Raw genomic sequence first — 27173 nt, 5'->3', positions numbered from 1 at the left:
AGTCTAGTCTATAGTCTAGTCTATAGTCTAGTCTATAGTCTAGTCTATAGTCTAGTCTATAGTCTAGTCTATAGTCTAGTCTATAGTCTAGTCTATAGTCTAGTCTATAGTCTAGTCTATAGTCTAGTCTATAGTCTAGTCTATAGTCTAGTCTATAGTCTAGTCTATAGTCTAGTCTATAGTCTAGTCTATAGTCTAGTCTATAGTCTAGTCTATAGTCTAGTCTATAGTCTAGTCTATAGTCTAGTCTATAGTCTAGTCTATAGTCTAGTCTATAGTCTAGTCTATAGTCTAGTCTATAGTCTAGTCTATAGTCTAGTCTATAGTCTAGTCTATAGTCTAGTCTATAGTCTAGTCTATAGTCTAGTCTATAGTCTAGCTATAGTCTAGTCTATAGTCTAGTCTATAGTCTCGTCTATAGTCTGTCTATAGTCTAGTCTATAGGTCTAGTCATATAGTCTAGTCTATAGTTAGTCTTAGTCTAGTCTATAGTCTAGTCTATAGTTAGGTCTTAGTCTAGTTATAGTCTAGTCTATAGTCTAGTCTATAGTCTAGTCTATAGTCTAGTCTAAGTCTAGTCTATAGTCTAGTCTATAGTCTAGTCTATAGTCTAGTCTATAGTCTAGTCTATAGTCTAGCTATAGTCTAGTTTCTAGCTAGTCTATAGTCTAGTCTAGTCTAGTCTATAGTCTAGTCTATAGTCTAGTCTATAGTCTAGTCTATAGTCTAGTCTATAGTCTAGTCTATAGTCTAGTCTATAGTCTAGTCTTATAGTCTAGTCTATAGTCTAGTCTATAGTCTAGTCTATAGTCTAGTCTATAGTCTAGTCTATAGTCTAGTCTAGTCTATAGTCTAGTCTATAGTCTAGTCTATAGTCTAGTCTATAGTCTAGTCTATAGTCTAGTCTATAGTCTAGTCTATAGTCTAGTCTATAGTCTAGTCTATAGTCTAGTCTATAGTCTAGTCTATAGTCTAGTCTATAGTCTAGTCTATAGTCTAGTCTATAGTCTAGTCTATAGTCTAGTCTATAGTCTAGTCTATAGTCTAGTCTATAGTCTAGTCTATAGTCTAGTCTATAGTCTAGTCTATAGTCTAGTCTATAGTCTAGTCTATAGTCTAGTCTATAGTCTAGTCTATAGTCTAGTCTATAGTCTAGTCTATAGTCTAGTCTATAGTCTAGTCTATAGTCTAGTCTATAGTCTAGTCTATAGTCTAGTCTATAGTCTAGTCTATAGTCCTAGTCTATAGTCTAGTCTATAGTCTAGTCTATAGTCTAGTCTAGTAGTCTAGTCTATAGTCTAGTCTATAGTCTAGTCTATAGTCTAGTCTATAGTCTAGTCTATAGTCTAGTCTATAGTCTAGTCTATAGTCTAGTCTATAGTCTAGTCTATAGTCTAGTCTATAGTCTAGTCTAGTCTAGTCTATAGTCTAGTCTATAGTCTAGTCTATAGTCTAGTCTATAGTCTAGTCTATAGTCTAGTCTATAGTCTAGTCTATAGTCTAGTCTATAGTCTAGTCTATAGTCTAGTCTATAGTCTAGTCTATAGTCTAGTCTATAGTCTAATATAGTCTATCATAGACTATACTATAGCTTAGATTATAGACTAGACCTTAGACTAGAGTAGAGACAACACTATAGACCATAGACTAGACTATAGATTAGACCACAAGTAGACTACAAGGCTAGTCTGTGGAGAAAACTATAGACTAGACTACACACAAGACTTTAACTATAGACTTTACTATAGACTAGACTATAGACGAGACTATTGACTAAACTAGAAAATTGCCTATCATTTAGACTGTAGATGTGTTAATGTTGGCCTTCTTTTAATAAGAAACGCACTAGGCAGTATATAACCCGGTATTTATGGGACATATTGAGACTTCTGGAAGTAATATCTAGACACTAGACGCAAGGTCTGCTTGATCTCCCCTTCAATAAATACTGTGGCAGTTGCAAGGAAAATGAAAAAAACGGTTCCATTTTCTCCGCGAATGTTCTGCACTAGCCGCCAGGAGAAAGATTAGTTGGCAACTGCTTCATATCCAACTTTGGTAAGCTAAATTTCTGGGTCAACAGTTAATGACCTCCAGAGGTTTCACTCTGCTGCATGCTGTATCTAATAAATAATACTACATATGAAGAGTGAAGCTGTTGTGTTAAAACGAATTGCGCTCGACTCTACTTGACTGTTTGAGCTCAACAAACTAACAAGCAAAAGACTATACTATATACTAGACTATAGGTTAGATAAGTTTTTATTATAGGCTATGTTAAAGTACTAAGCTACAGGTTGATGTGTTGATTTGATGGCAGATTTCAACATAAAACATATTTACTATTGTAAACCATGCTATATTGCACCAATTAAAATATGTCTTACACTTCATATACATATGTAATTGTTGTTTTTGAAAGCGCCTTCAAGTCAGAAATAATAATTCGGAACGCACTCTTAATCCCTTCCCTGCATTTAGCTTAAAACTTTAATTTAAAATAGTTTAAACAACCGGCAATTATATTTTAAAAAATTTTGAGATTCATATTTGCAGTATTTAGTTAAATGCCGAAACTTTCAATTAACACACTCAAATCTTCAATTACAGACTATATAGCAATTATAAATTCAAAACAATAGCACTCCTTTTAAACTCTTTATACATTTTCATTAAAATTTACTTAATTTGTATATAAAAAATATAGTAATAAATTCGAATTAAATTTCTTTTTGTTTTCTGCCTCTTTCTACTAACAAAATTTTTAAATATATAATAAATAGTATGAGAAAATAAAATGTAATAAATAAAAGCCTATTAACTATTATTACAGTATTTACTTACATAAAGTACAAATAAAGCTTATAAATAAACCTTAGAAATATAACAAATATTTTGTATAGAGTTACAGACACACATTTACTTAACAAGTACTCTTTCATAACTATAATACAATTGTCAAAACCACCAAACTTAAAGATATTACTTTTTTTATATATAAATGTTTGTGTTGTATTAATATTACTCTGCTGCTATTGTTATTTTATAGTTGTTGTATTTTTTAATACTAGTTTATACCAAGAAAAATGGATATACTCTTAAAATCTAAACTTCCACTTTATCCTCGTTGATAATATCCATCACAACAAAATGTTGCTGATGCTGTTCACTACAGCGTCTTGCAGCACCGCCATCTATATTAGTTACACTATTTCTATGACTTATAATACCACCACTACTACTGCTAGCACCACCAGCACCTCCTACGCCACAAGCACTTATACTGGTGGTGGCTGTGGTATCACCTCTTCCACCACCCACTGGTATTTCTGTGACACTGCTGCAAAAACTTGAATGCCGTCTCCGTTGTTTCCAACTTTTTCGAAACGGCATTAGAAGAAACCTTTACTAGAGTACAGTCTCATTGGTGTTCGTGCAAGTACGTGGTCCATTAACAATAGAATACTTGGACGAATTATCTTTCTTTACAGCCATGCTGCCCAAGAAGATCTCCTTGAAAGTCTCACGGAATTGACGCGACATGCCACAATAGATGCCAAAGTTAATGGGATAACTGACAACTAGGAAGAAATTCGTGAATGTTATTAAAATGTTGGCACTATCGTAATCCATGAAATTAATATACAAAGACGAAACAATATGCATGGCTGTCACTACTGCTATGGGTATCTCTACAATTAAGAATACTGTCACCACCACTATTAACATTAGTGTTGTACAGTTGCTTTCTCTCAGTTTCTTGCATTCCTTTTTGCGATTCTCCCTAAAGAGTAGTTTTCTTCTTTCCTGGGCCTGACGCATGGCTGCAAATAGCAGTATATTGAGGGTGACCAACATTATGCACGGCACTAGATGTACAAATATCACTCGAAATAGAAAATATGATGTATAATATAAATCCTCGCCAATATAATCATCCACCCAGTTAGCGGTACGCATATGACAAACTTCTACCACTTGTCCTTCCCAATGTATTTGAACTGGTTCGAAAGTGTGATCTAGTAGTTTCGTACTTTGATGCAGAAAAGCTGCTATGGTTATATAGAGGGTACAGCGCTTTACGCGCGGCATCGTACACCAGGTATGGGCCATGGGGGCATGACAAACATAGATGTATCTGCAAGAAAAGGAAAAAAGATAAATATTAACATAATTTCATAAAACAAATTATTAAGAAACACTTTGCTAGACGGCAGACTTGCCTATAGACAACACCAGACTAGAATATAGACTAGCCTATAGACTAGGTTATAGAATAAACTATAGACCAGACTATAGACCATATTATCGACTAGACTATAGAGTAGACTATAGACTAGACTATAGACTAGACTATAGACTAGACTATAGACTAGACTATAGACTAGACTATAGACTAGACTATAGACTAGACTATAGACTAGACTATAGACTAGACTATAGACTAGACTATAGACTAGACTATAGACTAGACTATAGACTAGACTATAGACAAGACTATAGACTAGGACTATAGACTAGACTATAGACTAGACTATAGACTAGGCTATAGACTAGACTATAGACAAGACTATAGACTAGGCTATAGACTAGACTATAGACAAGACTATAGACTAGGACTATAGACTAGACTATAGACAAGACTATAGACTAGACTATAGACTAGACTATAGACAGACTATAGACTAGACTATAGACTAGACTATAGACTAGACTACTAGACTAGACTATAAGACTAGACTATAGACTAGACTATAGACTAGACTATAGACTAGACTATAGACTAGACTATAGACTAGACTATAGACTAGACTATAGACTAGACTATAGACTAGACTATAGACTAGACTATAGACTAGACTATAGACTAGACTATAGACTAGACTATAGACTAGACTATAGACTAGACTATAGACTAGACTATAGACTAGACTATAGACTAGACTATAGACTAGACTATAGACTAGACTATAGACTAGACTATAGACTAGACTATAGACTAGACTATAGACTAGACTATAGACTAGACTATAGACTAGACTATAGACTAGACTATAGACTAGACTATAGACTAGACTATAGACTAGACTATAGACTAGACTATAGACTAGACTATAGACTAGACTATAGACTAGACTATAGACTAGACTATAGATTAGACTATAGACTAGACTATAGACTAGACTATAGACTAGACTATAGACTAGACTATAGACTAGACTATAGACTAGACTATAGACTAGACTATAGACTAGACTATAGACTAGACTATAGACTAGACTATAGACTAGACTATAGACTAGACTATAGACTAGACTATAGACTAGACTATAGACTAGACTATAGACTAGACTATAGACTAGACTATAGACTAGACTATAGACTAGACTATAGACTAGACTATAGACTAGACTATAGACTAGACTATAGACTAGACTATAGACTAGACTATAGACTAGACTAGACTATAGACTAGACTATAGACTAGACTATAGACTAGACTATAGACTAGACTATAGACTAGACTATAGACTAGACTATAGACTAGACTATAGACTAGACTATAGACTAGACTATAGACTAGACTATAGACTAGACTATAGACTAGACTATAGACTAGACTATAGACTAGACTATAGACTAGACTATAGACTAGACTACAGACTAGACTATAGACTAGACTATAGACTAGACTATAGACTAGACTATAGACTAGACTATAGACTAGACTATAGACTAGACTATAGACTAGACTATAGACTAGACTATAGACTAGACTATAGACTAGACTATAGACTAGACTATAGACTAGACTATAGACTAGACTATAGACTAGACTATAGACTAGACTATAGACTAGACTATAGACTAGACTATAGACTAGACTATAGACTAGACTATAGACTAGACTATAGACTAGACTATAGACTAGACTATAGACTAGACTATAGACTAGACTATAGACTAGACTATAGACTAGACTATAGACTAGACTATAGACTAGACTATAGACTAGACTATAGACTAGACTATAGACTAGACTATAGACTAGACTATAGACTAGACTATAGACTAGACTATAGACTAGACTATAGACTAGACTATAGACTAGACTATAGACTAGACTATAGACTAGACTATAGACTAGACTATAGACTAGACTATGACTAGACTATAGACTAGACTATAGACTAGACTATAGACTAGACTATAGACTAGACTATAGACTAGACTATAGACTAGACTATAGACTAGACTATAGACTAGACTATAGACTAGACTATAGACTAGACTATAGACTAGACTATAGACTAGACTATAGACTAGACAGATAGACTAGACACTATAGACTAGACTAGAGACTAGACTATAGACTAGAACTATAGACTAGACATAGACTAGACCTAAGACTAGACTATAACTTAGACTATAGACTGAGACTATAGACTAGACTAACTTAGACTAGAACTATAGACTAACTAGACTATAGACTAGATAACTATATGACTAGACTATAAGGACTAGACTATAGACTAGACTATAGACTAGACTATAGACTAGACTAGAGACGAGACTATAGCCTAACTAGACTACTATAGACTAGACTAATGCTAGACTATAGACTAGACTATAGACTAGACTATAGACTAGACTATAGACTAGACTATAGACTAGACTATAGACTAGACCTAGACTATAGACTAGACTATAGACTAGAATATACATTATACCATACTATAGATTAGCAATCAATCCGTCTACTTAGAATAGAAAGAGAAAATATTCTTTAATCAAGTAAACATTCAAAACTTCCAGTATTTGCGTTATTTTTAAATTGCACACCTTTTATTGCCAAAAATACATAAATGTTATATTTTTACGAGGTTCCAGCCAAATAAAAGAGAAAAATATAATCTCTTTAGTTATTTTTTTTTATTAGAAATTTCCAGCATACTTTAGCCATTAGCTATCAATATATTTATTTTACAAACACAATTATATTTTATGTTTATTTTAAAACATTTCTTTTTTCCAAAATGTATTTTTAGCTATTTTTATGTCTTCGCATAAATAAATTTATTTTTGTGAAATGTCTTTAATATCATAATATTTTTATAGCTTCAATCGTTCGTGTTTTTTTTGATACGAACGTATGTATTTATACATTCACAAGAATATCAATTCATGTACATATTGTATATGTAACGATGGGTTTTGTATGTACGTAATTTGACTTTTATTGCCAATCAAAATTACTTTTAACTCATGTCAGTTTAAACCCTTAAGTTTGTGTTGTTTTCTCGATGGTGTTGCGGTGTTTTTTTTTTTTATTTTTACGATTTCCATAGAAATTTTTTTACAAAATTATTGAGTTGACGATGATGATTATTTACAATAAAATATAAGCAGATTCACGTTTTTAAAGTGTATTGAGTATTAAAATCTAAAAAAACGAATTTTTTTAAAGGACATTTTTCCTTTTAAATAAATTCCATGAAAAAGTTAATTGTGGCGTATAAATGATTTTTGGTAATTAAATAACAATCATCCGTCATGTTGTCCAATGTCAATTGTATCAAGATATGATCAAAATTATCGTATAAAAATATAATTTATCGGAAATTGTCTATTATATGAAATTTTTCTCAAATATTCTGTATAAAGGAAATTTATCGAAATTTATTATATTTATTCCTATAAAAGAAAATTTATTGAAAATTTCCTATAAAAAGAAAGATTTTCAAAAATTTCCTATAAAAAGAAAATTTATCGAAAATTTTCTGTAACGAGAAAATTTATCGAAAATTTCCTATAAAAAGAAAATTTATCGAAAATTTTCTATAAAATAAAAATTTATCGATGATTCCCTATAAAGACAATATTTTTCGATAATTCCCTATAAAAAGAAAATTTATCGATAATTTCCTATAAAAAGAAAATTTATCGAAAAAAAATTATTTATCCTAAATATAATGATAAATTTTGTCGATAATTCCCTATAAAATGAAAATTTATCGAAAATGCCTATAAATATTAAAATTTATCGAAAAGTTCCTATAAAAAGAAAATTTATCGAAAATTTCATATAAAAAGAAAATTTATCGAAAATTTCCTATAAAAAGAAAATTTATTGAAAATTTCGTATAAAAAGAAAATTTATCGAAATTTTCCTATAAAAAGAAAATTTATCTAAAATTTCCTATATAATGAAAATTTATCGGAAATTTCCTATTAAATGAAAATTTATCGAAAATTTCCTATAAAAAGAAAATTTATCGATAATTTCATATAAAAAGGAAAATATCTAGAAATTTTCCTATAAAAAGAAAATTTACCGAAAAAACCTTATGAAAAGAAAATTTATCGAAAATTTCCTATAAAATGAAAATTTATCGATTTTCGTTAAAATTTCTTTTAAAAGAAAATTTTTATATAAAAAGAAATTTATCAATAATTTCCTACAAAAATCAAATTCTATACATCTGTCGAAAATTTCCTATAAAAAGATAATTTACGGTAAATTTTCTAATAAACTGACAATTTATCGGATAAAAGAGAAAATTTATCAAAAATAACATTTCTGAACTAATAACAATCCGAAAACAAAAAATTTTAATTCTATTGTTTTAAAACACACCATATAGAAAATATTGTTGCATTTCTTTCATTTTACACCAGCTCAAGGTTAAGTTTAAGAAAAAAATAATATTATAAAAGCAAAAAAAAAAAAATCCGTTTATTGACTTAAATAAAAACTTTTCCTAGAAAAACCTCGGCCAAAATATGAGAAAATGAAAGAACGGTCATGACCATGAAATAATCTTGTAAAATAGCAAAATGTTACAAACATTCAATATTTTACAATCTGGTTAAAACGTTCGTGTTGCGTTGCTACTGTTGTTGATGTCGATGTTGCTTGTTTTTGGCTCTGATATCTAAGACTTTGATTTATTTTCATTTTAAGTTTATACATGTGTATACTTCTACTATATTATTTTGGCCAAATGTAAAATGTTTCTTATGCTTCTTTTACTTTACGTGTTTCTTTAATTTTAAAGGAGTTTCTTAGCAAATTGTTTATTAATAAAGTTTTTTGGTTTTTTATTTGTTTAACGAAATAAATAAATAACAACAAAAGTATTAAAACAAATAATGCTAAAGTATGGTATTTATTTTATTTTCTGTTGGTTTTTGCTGTTATTTTTTTGTTTTCATTGCTGTAGACAACTAAATTAAGGCCTTAACCAAATCAGTTAACACCATGTTAATTTATTATAATTTAACCATAAAAGCCATCAATTAGTGATAAAATTAATGAAATTTGAAAATAAAGTGAAATTTATTTGGAAAACATTTTTGTGTGTGTTAATCGGACGGGTTAGAGTAAATTTTGTTACTTCTTTCTTTTTAAATGTCATTATGGCAAACATGGTGTGAGAAATATTAATTGGTTTAATGCGTCTAGATTTATTGGCTATCAGACAGAAATATATTAAAAAAGTACCTATAATTAATTTTTGTACTAATAATATTAGTTTATGACTCTTGAACTAGAACTGAACTAGAACTGAACTAGAACTAAACTAGAGCTGAATTAGAACTGAACTAGAACTGAACTAGAAACTGAACTAGAACCTGAACTAGAACTAACTAGAACTGAACTAGAACTGAACTAGAACTGAACTAGAACTGAACTAGAACTGAACTAGAACTGAACTAGAACTGAACTAGAACTGAACTAGAACTGAACTAGAACTGAACTAGAACTGAACTAGAACTGAACTAGAACTGAACTAGAACTGAACTAGAACTGAACTAACTGAACTAGAACTGAACTAGAACTGAACTAGAACTGAACTAGAACTGAACTAGAACTGAACTAGAACTGAACTAGAACTGAACTAGAACTGAACTAGAACTGAACTAGAACTGAACTAGAACTGAACTAGAACTGAACTAGAACTGAACTAGAACTGAACTAGAACTGAACTAGAACTGAACTAGAACTGAACTAGAACTGAACTAGAACTGAACTAGAACTGAACTAGAACTGAACTAGAACTGAACTAGAACTGAACTAGAACTGAACTAGAACTGAACTAGAACTGAACTAGAACTGAACTAGAACTGAACTAGAACTGAACTAGAACTGAACTAGAACTGAACTAGAACTGAACTAGAACTGAACTAGAACTGAACTAGAACTGAACTAGAACTGAACTAGAACTGAACTAGAACTGAACTAGAACTGAACTAGAACTGAACTAGAACTGAACTAGAACTGAACTAGAACTGAAATAGAACTGACTACTAGAACTGAACTAGAACTGAACTAGAACTGAACTAGAACTGAACTAGAACTGAACTAGAACTGAACTAGAACTGAACTAGAACTGAAACTAGAACTGAACTAGAACTGAACTAGAACTGAACTATAACTGAACTAGAACTGAACTAGAACTGAACTAGAACTGAACTAGAACTGAACTAGAACTGAACTAGAACTGAACTAGAACTGAACTAGAACTGAACTAGAACTGAACTAGAATTGAACTAGAACTAGAACTGAACTAGAACAGAAAGTGATTATAACATTAAAGATTTATACTGTTGCCAATTATTATTTTAATAAAAATTTTTCATATTATTCATTATTAATTAAATATTTTGTCCAATAAATAATTTCCATTTAAGTATAAATTATTAACGCTTAAATTGTAAGAAATATTTTTCCATCTAAATATTACTTATATCTATACATTTTGATAGATGTCGATTGAAGAATTGGCAATTAATCTAATTGCAAAGTTATTTTACAATAAATTAACTGAAATATACAAAAGTTCACCAATGACATTATAGAAAATTAAAGGCGGAACCTAAACTTTTTAATCCAATTATTGAACTCATTAGCACTAATGTTGATAAAAATTATTAAAGAAATAAAAAGTTAAATAATTTTTTTTTACTTTATTATTTAATGCTAATAAATCTAAGAATTATAATGGAAGAAGTTATTTCTGCTTAAAGAAATAAAAAATGCAAATGGCCTTGAGAGAAAAGCGACAAATTGAACATGACATTTTATTAGTTGTAACATGAATGTTGGGAAAATGATGATGAATAATCAATACTGCGAGTATTACAATAGAACTAATAAATTTTCCGAAGACTACAATGTCTACTTAGTAGCAATCCAACATTTCTACGACAGCAACTACTAGGACGAAGTAAATCATGTATATTTCAATAATCTAATCTTAAACATAGATGACATTAACATAAATGTAAAAGACACAATCCAAATGGTATGCAGAGTAAAGCAAAAATATGAGAAAAGTACTAGTAACACCAGAAGTGGTATGTTATATTCCTGCAATTCTTAGTCTTTTTTCGAGAAGGAAATAAGTTGAACTTAAATCACATTTGGTTACATCTCTGAACTACAAAAAGCACAAATAACTTAAAACTATAAAAATTATATTCAAAAAACTGGATAAATTTTGTATCCTTGGCTCCTTTCAAAACTATTGGAATTTATCGTACATTTCCATTAAGAATGTCATATATCAATATCCCTGGATAAACTGAATACTGAAAAATGGCCAACATGTTATTAAAAAATAGTAAAAACGGCAGAAATAATCAAAGAATTTATTTTTCTAAAGTTTAGTTATCGAATTAAGACACTCTTAAGGTAAATGTGAGATATGTATCCTTCAGACTGAAGATTTTTACTACCAAGTTAAAACTCTTATTGAATAAATTATTATCAATAATAATTTGCTAAAGAGATTCTATATTTTCTAATACTTGTCATTTAACAAGTCTAACAAGGATTCAAGCACGCACAACGACATAATCAGACACACATTCTAGGACCGACAAAAACACCGTCACATACACATTCATAAAGCCCAGCCACTTTATTGATAACAACTTTTCATTTATAAAGACCCTGTTTAGTCTCGTAAGTATGTACATAATGAGAATGTCATAGAAATTTATCATCATCTCGTTTATGAGATTTATTTTTTATTTTTTTCATAGTTTATATTTTTATTTTCTTTCTCCCATTCGCCTTAGAAATAATATTAGAAATGTATCTCTTCTTTATTGGCTGTTTTTATTTTTGAAAATATTAAAAAAAATGCAATAGTATCTCTATAAAATATGGTAACCTAGGTGATGTTGGTGCAGGAACTAAAACTGAGCTAGAACTGAACAAATATTCCCAATCTTCCTTTTTTTGTATTTTATCTACAAACCATGTTTATGGTTATTCTCTCTAAATTTTATTTTGTATGGTAAAGGGAAAAAAATCATTCTTTTCTGTAGAAATTTAGTAGACCATTTCTTTATACAAAAAACTGATAGGAAAAAAACAAAAACATAAAATAAAGTGCAATCGCAAAAATTTAAAAAAACTAATAGGAAAAAATTATAAAAATACATTCATAACATAAAATAAAGTGCAATCGCAAAAAGAGTTTCTGGAAATTTAATTACAAAATTTTTAAGAAACCTAAATATGATTAGGAAATAAATGCATTATAAGATAAATCGGACATGGATTTATTACAAACCACTAAATATTTGGATTGTGTTTCTTTAAATAGGTATAAATATGTCAGTTATACATAAGTTCCCATTCTTCATTGCTCTCTTGACAACGACCCTTAACAAAATACTTAAAATATAATAATGGCAATGATAAGTTTTTCGTACCTTTGCACAGCCAAAGCCAGAGTCAACCATATTGAGGCCGTATGACACATTGTAGGCATTATCTGAAAATATAATGATAAAGAGAAAAATTAAAGTCATATAAACAATGAAAGCAAACAATCTTACAAGCAAAACAAACATAAAAGGAAACAATTTGTATTATTAAAATTGACTTTGTATTGTTTACTTATTTTGCAGCACTTGGCTACTTGATGTTTGTTAGTTGTTATAATTTTTTTATTTCTCTTTGTTTCCTATTATTTTCTTGCCTCTTTGTTGTTATCAAACAAAAGAAAAAAGTCAAATATTGTCAACTTTGGTAGATAAAATTCCAGGAAATCAACGTTGACTTTTATAAAAGCTGTCAAGATATACATCAGTTCTAGTTCAATTCTAGTTCAGTTCTAGTTCAGTTCTAGTTCAGTTCTAGTTCAGTTCTAGTTCAGTTCTAGTTCAGTTCTAGTTCAGTTCTAGTTCAGTTCTAGTTCAGTTCTAGTTCAGTTCTAGTTCAGTTCTAGTTCAGTTCTAGTTCAGTTCTAGTTCAGTTCTAGTTCAGTTCTAGTTCAGTTCTAGTTCAGTTCTAGTTCAGTTCTAGTTCAGTTCTAGTTCAGTTCTAGTTCAGTTCTAGTTCAGTTCTAGTTCAGTTCTAGTTCAGTTCTAGTTCAGTTCTAGTTCAGTTCTAGTTCAGTTCTAGTTCAGTTCTAGTTCAGTTCTAGTTCAGTTCTAGTTCAGTTCTAGTTCAGTTCTAGTTCAGTTCTAGTTCAGTTCTAGTTCAGTTCTAGTTCAGTTCTAGTTCAGTTCTAGTTCAGTTCTAGTTCAGTTCTAGTTCAGTTCTAGTTCAGTTCTAGTTCAGTTCTAGTTCAGTTCTAGTTCAGTTCTAGTTCAGTTCTAGTTCAGTTCTAGTTCAGTTCTAGTTCAGTTCTAGTTCAGTTCTAGTTCAGTTCTAGTTCAGTTCTAGTTCAGTTCTAGTTCAGTTCTAGTTCAGTTCTAGTTCAGTTCTAGTTCAGTTCTAGTTCAGTTCTAGTTCAGTTCTAGTTCAGTTCTAGTTCAGTTTCTAGTTCAGTTCTAGTTCAGTTCTAGTTCAGTTCTAGTTCAGTTCTAGTTCAGTTCTAGTTCAGTTCTAGTTCAGTTCTAGTTCAGTTCTAGTTCAGTTCTAGTTCAGTTCTAGTTCAGTTCTAGTTCAGTTCTAGTTTAATTCTAGTTCAGTTCTAGTTCAGTTCTAGTTCAGTTCTAGTTCAGTTCTAGTTCAGTTCTAGTTCAGTTCTAGTTCAGTTCTAGTTCAGTTCTAGTTCAGTTCTAGTTCAGTTCTAGTTCAGTTCTAGTTCAGTTCTAGTTCAGTTCTAGTTCAGTTCTAGTTCTAGTTCAGTTCTAGTTCAGTTCTAGTTCAGTTCTAGTTCAGTTCTAGTTCAGTTCTAGTTCAGTTCTAGTTCAGTTCTAGTTCAGTTCTAGTTCAGTTCTAGTTCAGTTCTAGTTCAGTTCTAGTTCAGTTCTAGTTCAGTTCTAGTTCAGTTCTGGTTCAGTTCTAGTTCTCAGTTCAGTTCTAGTTCAGTTCTAGTTCAGTTCTAGTTCAGTTCTAGTTCAGTTCTAGTTCAGTTCTAGTTCAGTTCTAGTTCAGTTCTAGTTCAGTTCCTAGTCAGGTTCAGTTCTAGTTCAGTTCTTAGTTCAGATTCTAGTTCAGTTCTAGTTAGTTCTAGTCAGTTCTAGATCAGTTCTAGTTCAGTTCTAGTTTCAGTTCTAGTTCAGTTCTACTTCAGTTCTAGTTCAGTTCAGTTCGTTCTAGTTAAGTTCTTAGTTCAGTTCTAGTTCAGTCTAGTTCAGTTCTAGTTCAGTTTCTAGTTCAGTTCTAGTTCAGTTCTAGTTCAGTTCTAGTTCAGTTATAGTTCCAGTTCTGTTCAGTTCTAGTTCTAGTTCTCGTTCAGTTCAGTTCAGTTCTAGTTCAGTTCTGTTTCAGTTCTAGTCAGTTCATAAGTTCTAGTTCAGTTCTAGTTCAAGTTCTAGTTCAGTTCTAGTTCGTTCAGTCAGTTCTCGTTCAGTTCTAGTTCAGTTCTATTCAGTTTCTAGTTCAGTTCTAGTTCAGTTCTAGGTTCAGTTCTAGTTACAGTATCTAGTTCAGTTCTAGTTCAGTTCTAGTTCAGTTCTAGTTCAGTTCTAGTTTCAGTCTAGTCAGTTCTAGTTCAGTTAGTTCAGTTCTAGTTCAGTTCTAATTCAGTTCTAGTTCAGTTCTAGTTCAGTTCTAGTTCAGTTCCAGTTCAGTTCTAGTTCAGTTCTAGTTCAGTTCTAGTTCAGTTCTAGTTCAGTTCTAGTTCAGTTCTAGTTCAGTTCTAGTTCAGTTCTAGTTCAGTTCTAGTTCAGTTCTATATTAGACTGACAGCTGGATGGTTTTATTGCACATGTATGAGAACATCCCAAAATAAATAATACATTCATAAAATATGTACATATGTATGTATCTATGCATGTTGTTTGCTGTTAAAGGATTTTTTCATATAAAGTTTGGGCATTAGATGGGCCAAGTAGCATATATAAATAAAATAAAAATTTCTTAAATATACAGTAAAAATATTTTCATTCTTTTAAATAGCATTACTTTAGCTAATGACAGTACAAAAACTTTGAATTAAAACTTTTTTCAATGCCAATTCCCTGTGAATAGGAACCTCCTTATTTAAATACCCTAACATTAACATTTCGTTACATTTGCATCGTTTGACCTTTTCACAAAAAACTTTTTTTTTTGTTATATTCATTAACTTTTAGATTTTTAATCTCTTGCCCCCAATTGAGAATATTCAGAAAAAGTGATAGCAATTTATAGTCAAACAAAAAAAGTTTATGTGAATTTATTTTCGTTATTTTTTTTTTGCGCTTTTAAAATATAAATTAGAAATTAAATGTGAAAATATTTTCATAGCTGTCATAATTGCGTATAGGGGGTTATGTGAAAAATAAGAACTCTAATTACAACTACTACTACTGCTGATACTTCATGACCCCATTTTTCATTTATTATGATATGCACATGAATTGACTTACAACTGAACCAAAATATTCATATTACACTAGACAAAATAAGAGAAAAAAGAAATATAAAATTTCAGCGAGTAGAAAATTATGGAAAAACTAAATGTAGTAATTTTCAACACTATTCATCAGTAGTAAAAAGGGTGAATAAATACTATGTGTTATTTATATTAACATATTTTAAATTATCTAAAAATATAGTGTTTTGATTAAAATATTTTGGAATATTTTTGAGAAAGTTTATTTTCATTTCTGAGTATAAATTGGGTTTTTAGAAGAAGACTTAATTTAGAAGCTGGGGTACACATCTGTTTAATAAGATAATTAGAACGGTTTTCATATATTATTTATTTATATATTTTCACGGACTCTTTCCCCTTTTTTGATAACTCTTTATACAAACATTTTCAATTTGATTCATTATCGTTATTACAATCTCATTTCTTCTTTTTTTAAATTTTTAATATCTTTGACAAGCTCAAGTACAAATAGATTTCAAAGTTACACAATAAAATCGTTGACCTAAATCCCTTTCATCAGTAAACATACACTTACAACAGTAGTATGTGTCAGCCTCCTTTACATCCTACCCCTTTTTGCAAACCTTAAAATTGAGGGAAATATTAAACATTGTGGGTGCTTGAGTAAATATGAACAAAGACCATATATTCCAATACAAATATTCGTGTGCACACACATACATAATTTTAGTCCTAAATGTAAGTAAGTATCTACATACTTATATATGTAAAAACGCCTTTAATTTAACACTAATAACATGTTCATTTTTTTCCTTCAAACGCTTTTTGCCTTAAGTAATACTGCTGTAGCTATAGCTTTCAGTTTTCTGTTTAAGTTGGGAAAAAAATGGCAAAATATTTTTCCTACAACGATGTTGGTGACAGCAGCGATGGTGTCAATGATGTCGTTAATGATGATTATATAATGTAAACAACATATGAATATGTTGCTAACATATTTAAAATTTACATCATTTGTTGACGGCGTTGAAGAAGAAAAAAATTTACAACAAATGTGTAGAACTACACTGCTCTTGTATTTAGTGTGTAAATATTTAAAGCTTGTTAACCCTTTTTGCTATAGTAATTGTAGTTTTTGTTGTTGCTGTGCACAATAAACTTGTTTCTGTATGATGATATAGGGGCTGTAAGGGGCTACTTAGAGCAACCAGGCGCAAAGAATTATGATGCAAGTTATTATGGCTGAACAAGTCAAGTAATTATAATGGATTTTTATGCTAAAGAATGGGGTGCTAAGTGAGTCAGTAAAAACTTTTAATGTTTTTTTATTAAGAATTTTAAGGGAATTTGAAAGCAACAATGGATCAGATGGACCTTTTTAAAGATAGAAAATAAAGCCATATTACACTACATGTTGCATTTTGGTTTTGAACCTAGTTCGACCTTCTCGACTTTTTCATAAAATTACTCAATAACAACATAATATCCTATTTACTGTCAATTATATTTCCAAAATACATAATATTTTACCTTCACTTCATTACAATTTACAATATCAGCATATTTCTAAAGAAAACTATTCACAATATCCATATTAAGAAAATTTATTTAATAAGAAAATTATTAAAATTATAGAGAAAATCCTTTTTAAACTACCACATCAAGGATGTACATTTAATAATCTAAATTACATTTCACTCATACACACACACACACGAAAGTATACATACACTTCATTTCCCTCATCACTAAACAATTCCCATTTCAATAACGACGACAACATGTCAATATGTTGTTAGTTGCTGCTATTGCAGCTAAGCAACGACAAGATGAGCAATATACCAACAACAGCAACACAAACAAATAGAATAACAATAAACCAAGCCGCAACCCATAACAGCAGCAAGAACAACAAAAACAACAACAACATTATCATCAATATCGTTTTGCACCATTGCGACGAGAGAATGAGAGTTAAGCAGAAATATGAAATAACTAATTTTGTACCAAGAAGATAGAGAAATGAGTGAAAGTGTCAGTATATATGACTAGTATGTATGTATAGACACTAGACTGACAGTGATAAATGTATTTGTGGTGTGATATTTTTACACTTATAACAATTGTGTTTATTTTAGTTTGGTTTGTGTTTTTTTTTTCTTTGTCTCGAAATGACATATGACAACAATGAAATGACTTTTAAAAAATTTTAGACTAAAGTTTTCTTTAGAAATATTATTTTATCATACTATTTCAAAGAATTATTCAAATTTTTTTATTTTTGTTATTGGGGGTTTTTAGTTAAATTTTTTTCTTGCAGGTTTTTTGTTGTTTTAGAAACTATGTATAATTTTTTTATTTTTCATTAATCAATATTACATTTTAAGAATCATCAGTTTTTTTAATGCCATTTTCGTATGTCATTTTTCATTTCCTTGAATATGTAAGCAACTATTGATGGTAATAGTAAACTATTATAAAGAATAGTGTGGCTATAAATTTATAGTAGTAATTTTGGCTGATTACTGCGGCTGTAGATTAGACTATATATAGTCTAGAATATAAACTACACTATGGACTTGACTATTGACTAGACTATAAACAAGAATATAGACAAAAATTCAGACTAGACTATACAATAGACTAGACCATATACAAGACTATAGACTAGACTATAGACTAGACTATAGACTAGACTATAGACTAGACTATAGACTAGACTATAGACTAGACTATAGACTAGACTATAGACTAGACTATAGACTAGACTATAGACTAGACTATAGACTAGACTATAGACTAGACTATAGACTAGACTATAGACTAGACTATAGACTAGACTATAGACTAGACTATAGACTAGACTATAGACTAGACTATAGACTAGACTATAGACTAGACTATAGACTAGACTATAGACTAGACTATAGACTAGACTATAGACTAGACTATAGACTAGACTATAGACTAGACTATAGACTAGACTATAGACTAGACTATAGACTAGACTATAGACTAGACTATAGACTAGACTATAGACTAGACTATAGACTAGACTATAGACTAGACTATAGACTAGACTATAGACTAGACTATAGACTAGACTATAGACTAGACTATAGACTAGACTATAGACTAGACTATAGACTAGACTATAGACTAGACTATAGACTAGACTATAGACTAGACTATAGACTAGACTATAGACTAGACTATAGACTAGACTATAGACTAGACTATAGACCTAGATATAGACTAGACTATAGACTAGACTATTAGACTAGACTATAGACTAGACTATAGACTAGACTATAGACTAGACTATAGACTAGACTATAGACTAGACTATAGACTAGACTATAGACTAGACTATAGACTAGACTATAGACTAGACTATAGACTAGGACTATAGACTAGACTATAGACTAGACTATAGACTAGACTATAGACTAGATATAGACTAGTAGACTAGCCTATAGACTAGACTATAGACTAGAATATAGACTAGACTATAGACTAGACTATAGACTAGACTATAGACTGACTAGGACTAGACTATAGACTAGACTATAGACTAGGACTATAGACTAGGACTATAGACTAGACTATAGACTAGATATAGCTAGACTATAGACTAGACTATAGACTAGACTATAGAGTAGACTATAGACTAGACTATAGACTAGACTATAGGACTAGACTATAGGACTAGACTATAGACTAGACTATAGGACTAGACTATACTAGACTAGACTATAGACTAGACTATAGACTAGACTATAGACTAGACTATAGACTAGACTATAGACTAGACTATAGACTAGACTATAGACTAGACTATAGACTAGACTATAGACTAGACTATAGACTAGACTATAGACTAGAGACTATAGACTAGACTATAGACTAGACTATAGACTAGACTATAGACTAGACTATAGACTAGACTATAGACTAGACTATAGACTAGACTATAGACTAGACTATAGACTAGACTATAGACTAGACTATAGACTAGACTATAGACTAGACTATAGACTAGACTATAGACTAGACTATAGACTAGACTATAGACTAGACTATAGACTAGACTATAGACTAGACTATAGACTAGACTATAGACTAGACTATAGACTAGACTATAGACTAGACTATAGACTAGACTATAGACTAGACTATAGACTAGACTATAGACTAGACTATAGACTAGAACTATAGACTAGACTATAGACTAGACTATAGACTAGACTAGACTAGACATAGACTAGACTATAGACTAGACTATAGACTAGACTATAGACTAGACTATAGACTAGACTATAGACTAGACTATAGACTAGACTATAGACTAGGACTATAGACTAGACTATAGACTAGACTATAGACTAGCCTATAGACTAGACTATAGACTAGACTATAGACTAGACTATAGACTAGGACTATAGAGCTAGACTATAGACTAGACTATAGACTAGACTATAGACTAGACTATAGACTAACTATAGACTAGACTATAGACTAGACTATAGGCTAGACTATAGAGTAGACTATAGACTAGACTATAGACTACTAGACTAGACTATAGGACTAGACTATAGGCTAGACTATAGACTAGACTATAGACTAGACTATAGGACTAGACTACTAGGACTAGACTATAGGCTAGACTATAGACTAGGACTATAGGAGTAGACTATAGACTAGACTATAGGCTAGACTATAGACTAGACTATAGACTAGACTATAGCAGAAGATAGGACTATAGATAGACTATAGACTATAGACTAGACTATAGACTAGACTATAGACTAGACTATAGACTAGACTATAGACTAGACTATAGACTAGACTATAGACTAGATTAGACTAGACTATAGACTAGACTATAGACTAGACTATAGACTAGACTATAGACTAGACTATAGACTAGACTATAGACTAGACTATAGACTAGACTATAGACTAGACTATAGACTAGACTATAGACTAGACTATAGACTAGACTATAGACTAGACTATAGACTAGACTATAGACTAGACTATAGACTAGACTATAGACTAGACTATAGACTAGACTATAGACTAGACTATAGACTAGACTATAGACTAGACTATAGACTAGACTATAGACTAGACTATAGACTAGACTATAGGACTATAGACTAGACTATAGACTAGACTATAGACTAGACTATAGACTAGACTATAGACTAGACTATAGACTAGACTATAGACTAGACTATAGACTAGACTATAGACTAGACTATAGACTAGACTATAGACTAGACTATAGACTAGACTATAGACTAGACTATAGACTAGACTATAGGCTAGACTATAGAGTAGACTATAGACTAGACTATAGAGTGGACTATAGACTAGACTATAGACTAGACTATAGACTAGACTATAGAGTAGACTATAGAGTAGACTATAGAGTAGACTATAGAGTAGACTATAGACTAGACTATAGACTAGACTATAGACTAGACTATAGACTAGACTATAGAGTAGACTATAGAGTAGACTATAGACTAGACTATAGACTAGACTATAGACTAGACTATAGGCTAGACTATAGACTAGACTATAGACTAGATTATAGACTAGACTATAGACTAGACTATAGACTAGACTATAGACTAGACTATAGACTAGACTATAGACTAGACTATAGACTAGACTATAGACTAGACTATAGACTAGACTATAGACTAGACTATAGATTAGACTATAGGCTAGACTATAGGCTAGACTATAGGCTAGACTATAGACTATAGACTAGACTATAGACTAGACTATAGACTAGACTATAGATTAGACTATAGATTAGACTATAGACTAGACTATATACTAGACTATAAAATTGAATTTGATTGATTGTAACTCATTTTTGATTTTATTCATTTGAATTGTTAGGCATTGTTCTAATTTATTTGAATGAATTCGAAATGAAATCAAATCAAATAAATCGGAAATGAAATTGCATTTTATTTTACAGCTTTATTTGAATTGAAAAAGAATTGCAACTAATTTCTGCAAATTCAGTGAATTGAAATTTATTTCTGCCTAACTAATGTGCTTTTATTTAAATTACATACAATTATTTTTTCTTATGAAAAAATTTAATTCAAAATTTGTGTAATTCGTAACGAATTCTGCCTTATTTAGGTACATAATACAAAATCTTTGTACTACACGACGTATGATTATTTGTATTTATTAAATATCTATCATACGTACTGTATGTTTAAGTAACTTTCATGTTACTATTGAGCAAATTAGAATTTGATAGAAACAAAGAATTTTTTTAAGTTTTTAATAAATATCTTCAATATTATAAGCTGAACTTACCTCATTTAATATTTGATAAATATAACACACTGACACCGGCTGCAGCGGTTTATAATGATTACCAAATGTGTACATATACCAAATACCAGGAGCAGGAAATATCACCGTTAACATGTCATAAATAGCCATACCTGTAACAAAAACAATTAAATATTAATTAACATTTTCTTTTTTACTTTTTTAAAATTTAAAACTAAGGGTGAGCAGAAAAAGGAGAATATTAAGAAACTAAATGAAGAAGTGTTGAATTAAGTAAAATTTTCTAAATTAAAAAATGTTCGGTCCGCAGATTTAAAAATACTTTTTCAATAAATTGGAACTTTCTCTTTTCTAGGGAGAAGCCTAAATTTAGCACGGCATCATTTAATCAGTTAATTATACTTTTTTTAATTTGTCCTACCGTTGTTAACAATAACTATTAAAACTTATAATTAACATTAAATACTGTATGCAGGCTGTTGTATATAAAAAAAGTCCAATGGAAATTTTGCAAACACATGCTTGTTTATAAAAGTAGGACTTTACTGATTTTCTAACAATTTTTCTGGTAGTTATAGCAACTACCATAAAAAGTTGTTAACAACTGCAACTATGAGTAAATGGGAAAAATCATAATAAATTACTAGACTCTACCGTAAACAGGAGGTTGAATGTTTTCTTGGCTTTAATTAACATGGTTATTTATTTTTTTTATTTGGTTTATGGTTGAAATTTGATTGGCATAAGAAATATAATGGCAAATATATTAGATGACATTATGTCAATATAGCAGAAATAATAAACCAAATATATGCCCTTTGGAGGAGAAATGATGTATTTATTTTCAAATTTCACAGGTTATTTACAAAGTGATAAACTTGGGGTTTTACGCAAACAGGTTGTATAAAAGTAGAAATACTTTACTAGTCTGAGAGGCCCTTCCTTTTAAAAACAGCAATATCATTTGAAATCTAATAACAAATTTGAAGACAATTTCAAGCTCTTGTTGCCCAATTTAGTTAAGAATTGAAAATGTCTACACATTTAATTCTAATAACAGTTATACAATAAAGTATTTTCATAAATTATATCCAAACCCAACACATAAACATAAATTAATAAAAAATAATAATAATCTAATCATACAATAGCAACTTAAAAAGTGGCAAGCAACCAAGCATATTTTGATTATTATTTGTGTAACCGGAGGAGTCTGTTACTAAGAATTTCCTGTTGTTGAAAAATTAACATTATCAGGCAGACTGAAAGACAGACAGACAGGCAGATAGACAGACAGTCACTCACTTAATGTTTCTTTGCGTTTTCACTTGATTATAAACGGCGACCCACATAATAAAATAAAATTATTATTTAATGCTTTAGGCCATGAAACATGATAATTTTATTAAATTAACTACAAAATAGCAACAGCGGCATTAACAACAAAAACAACACCGAAAAAGAAAACCTTAAGAAAATGAGAAAAAAAACTAATGAATAAAAAATATATATATAGAAAAATAGCTAATACTAGCTACTTTTTACTGATGACGATGACTATGCTACTAAACATGATAATGTCAATTATTTTAATATAAAATGTTTTTTTTAAGAAAAGATTATATTAAACAATTTGCTTTAGTACTAGTTTTCTGTATAAATTTTTAGCATTCTCTGGCATTTCAAAATCATTTAATAGTTTTACTTTTATCATACTTAAGTTTACTATGGTCATGCCACCACCCCTACTGCAAATGCTAGAAAATTCTTAACGTTTAGTTATTGTCGTTTAGGGGAGATGTAGATTTTAGTTGTATGCGTTTTAAATTTACTCCATTTTCTTATTTTGTCATTATTTTATGGACTTTAGAAATTGTTTAGTTTTTGTTTCTACTACTGCAACTGCTGTTGAAAAATATTAACATGATTTAACTGCATAATAAAATAGTTCTTTTCTGGAGTAGATTATCTATAGAATAGGGGAGCATTTCTAAAGGATTTCAAATTCACATATAAGAAGGGTGGGATTGTTTTTGAGCTTAGGATTTGTAAACAGTAAAATTTACTTATTTTCAGTAAAACCGACTGGATAATACATTACTCCTTATCTTATTTTTAACGAAAAAGATTTTGAACAAAACCTTCGTTTTAGTTAAATGTGATCTGCCCCATTCAACAGTAATTGCAAATGAGATAATTTGCATGAAATGGAAAAATCCCTTATAAAAAGCAAATCGTTTTATTCGCTCAAAGTTAAGTATGGACTGACCTTTAACCATTAGGTGTAAAGGAAAAGTTTTTTGAAACGCTGTGGTTTCTTATACTATCGGCTGCATTTAGATCTTTAGTTAAAATGGATAACCAAGAAGTATTATCCATCTGGTCTGGTGACCAGATCTACATTCAGTTTACTTTAATATCAGTCCTTGATTATTTCTTCAAAAATACCAACAGACTAGTCAATAAACCAGTCCATAAACTAGACCATTGAAATGTTAGTAGAATGATCTATTAAATGTTCAATAGATAGAATAGATTAGCCAATGGACTAGTCAATATACTTTACAATGTACAAGATAATAGACTAGTCAATAGTATAATAAATAGATTAGTTAATAGTGTAGACACTAAACTAGTCAAGAGTCTAATCAATGGACTAGTCCATATATAAGTCACTAACCTAGACAGTAAGTAGTCTAAAGACTAGTTATTGTCAATATTCTAGTAAATATATACATAAGTCAATAGATTAGTCAATAGATATGGCAATAAAACTACTCCATAGATTAGTCCCTAAGGTAGTAAGTTGACTAGTCCATATACAAGCCACTATACTTGTCAGTAAACTAGTGCATAGACTAGTCATTAGACAATTTTATCGACTAGTTAGTAGTCTATTGACTATTCCGTTGACATATCTTTTTAATAATCTGTTGACTATTTCGTTGACATATCTTTTAATTAACCTATTGACTGACTAGTCTATGAAGTAGAATAATCAATAGACTATTTGCTAGATAAGTCAGTAGAATAGTCAATTGACAAGTCAAAAGACTAGTCATTGGAATAACCAATGGACGATCCAATATACTAGCCAATAGACCAGTCAAGAGAGTAGTCGGTAGACTAGTCAATAAGTAGGCAGTAGACGAGGCATTAGACTTGTCAGTTGACTAGTCAGTAGACTTTTCAGTTCCCTAGTCTATTAAAATTTTAAGAATTTTAAAATTATGTTAAAAGTCTTACGATAAAATAATTGTAATTTAGATTTGACATTGATTTTCACTGGACTTTTTAGCTTGAACTGATCCGAGGACTTAGAATATCACCTATTCTTCGACATCAATAAGTTGATCTTTACTGACCAAACCTTAGAGATGTTTGTTTCCCATTTATTTAGCAATTTAAAATTAAAAAAATGGTCACCGTTTTATTAACCCTATAATTTTTAATTTGAGCATAAAATTAATTTTACTCCCAGTAACTTAATATAAAGACATTTGTATAGATTACTTAAGCTTATCTGTGCGTTTGATTATAGAAATATATTTTAACTTTCTCGTAGTGCAACATCAATAACACATAAACCTAAAGTGCCTGCTTTAAAGTGCATCAAAAAGAAAACTATTTCACTTGACAACAAAACTTTTTACAACAAACTTTCATTGGATTGGATACTTTCAAAATGCTTGGTCATTAAATAGAATTGACAAAATCCATATTTAGTGTTATTGATCATAAAAGTTTATCTATGCACTAACCACAATGTATAAAAAAAAAGCTAACTGGACTTTTCAATTATTAAAGGGGAGTTCTGTTGGAAATGGAAGAAAATATTGTTGTTAAAATAATAGGAATAGAAGGCTGTAGATTTAAACTAGTTGATAGGACTAGGAAAGTTGTATTAAGGTCGGCATAAATCGAACTAGCAAGCCACATACTAATGGACTCTAGTAAATTTTTAAATGTTTAGATTACTTCTTAATATAAAACTCTCCATATGTGTAGAACAAACACTTTAAATCCCCTTTTTTTATAAGTGTCATGAGTGCATTAATCTAATTTATAGTTTTAGTTATTTGCATTGTTGGCAGTTGTAATAAATTTTATATACTTGCACAGCTATTCCCTTTAGATTTAAAGCTTCACTAAAATTTATGTTTAATAAAGATGTATTGGTGGACCATAAAGTTCAATTCGATAATATGAGGGAAGAGTTAAGTTTTATGAGTTAAAACTATACTAGTTGCAATCTAAAGAAGCTTCACAAAGAGTAAATATAGTTTAACAATAAGTTATTAAACTGGTTTATGTTAAAAATTTAACGTAAAACTTAGAAATATAATATGTAGAAAAATAGTCAAATTTACTCACCCATTAGTACAAAATTGGTAGGCGTTGACATTTTCTTTTTACTCAATATCAAAACAATCAATGAATTCGATAGTACTGTTGTTATCAGCAGGAATGGCATACTATAGCCATATAAAGGTACAATGTATTCTACAGGTGAATCACAAGTTACATTCCAATACGATTGATTTGTTAAAAAATCAAAATTCTGACAACGCTCTTCGCCATAATATAAATCAGAAAAATTCATAGGACCATGTCTTGTATTGTTGTTTATACCGCCATCGAGTGTATTAAGATAATTGCTGGCTGAATTGATAAATACATCTCCACTAGCTTCATAAGCAACACTACCACTGGCACTGTTAGCACCAACACTACCACTACCCCCGCCACCTCCTCCTCCACCACCATCACCTGTCCAACCCGAGGGGGCTGAGGTATCGTAGGAATAAATTGTATTATTATTTTTCATATTATTATAACTGACAGCCATAGAGGGATCCATAACGGCAGCTACAGTTTCTGTTATGGCGGTACTATAGATTTCTTGTAAATTCATTTTTGAAATATTATTATTGGCAATTAATTTATTCGTGTTACAGAAAATTATTTTTTGCAGCAATTTTTTTTATTTCTATGTTTTATAAATTCATAGTTAATATGTTGTTAATCTATGTAAATTTTTTATAATCAAGTTTTTCTTCATTTCTCTATTTCCTTATGCTTGACTGCTTTAAATTTTTGCAAAATCTG

General features: G+C 30.3%; 1 protein-coding gene across 1 annotated transcript; it reads right to left on the bottom strand.

The window, feature by feature from the left end:
- Positions 1-1674: 1674 nt before the first annotated feature.
- On the bottom strand, positions 1675-27173 carry LOC119612136 (sex peptide receptor). The gene is made up of 4 exons (XM_037967878.1): positions 26439-27173; positions 22086-22216; positions 12730-12791; positions 1675-4138 (listed from the first exon to the last, which is right to left on the bottom strand). The coding sequence occupies exons 1-4, from the start codon at positions 26977-26979 to the stop codon at positions 3409-3411; spliced, it is 1464 nt and encodes a 487-aa protein (XP_037823806.1). The 5' UTR covers positions 26980-27173; the 3' UTR covers positions 1675-3408.

Source organism: Lucilia sericata, unplaced genomic scaffold, assembly GCF_015586225.1.
Source record: "Lucilia sericata isolate MDLA Ls3-8-SP2 unplaced genomic scaffold, ASM1558622v1 Contig001610F_arrow, whole genome shotgun sequence".
In the NCBI taxonomy this organism is placed as follows: domain Eukaryota; kingdom Metazoa; phylum Arthropoda; class Insecta; order Diptera; family Calliphoridae; genus Lucilia; species Lucilia sericata.
This window is presented reverse-complemented; position numbering and strand designations above follow the sequence as displayed.

What these genes read in the sequence shown, in the direction of transcription:
- LOC119612136 (XM_037967878.1), bottom strand. Translation starts at nt 26,979, where the DNA reads ATGAATTTACAAGAAATCTATAGTACCGCCATAACAGAAACTGTAGCT. An exon ending in TACCAATTTTGTACTAATGG is followed by an intron (nt 22,217 to 26,438) that starts GTGAGTAAATTT and finishes TTTTTGTTACAG; the next exon opens with GTATGGCTATTTATGACATG. An exon ending in TTTATCAAATATTAAATGAG is followed by an intron (nt 12,792 to 22,085) that starts GTAAGTTCAGCT and finishes TTATATTTTCAG; the next exon opens with ATAATGCCTACAATGTGTCA.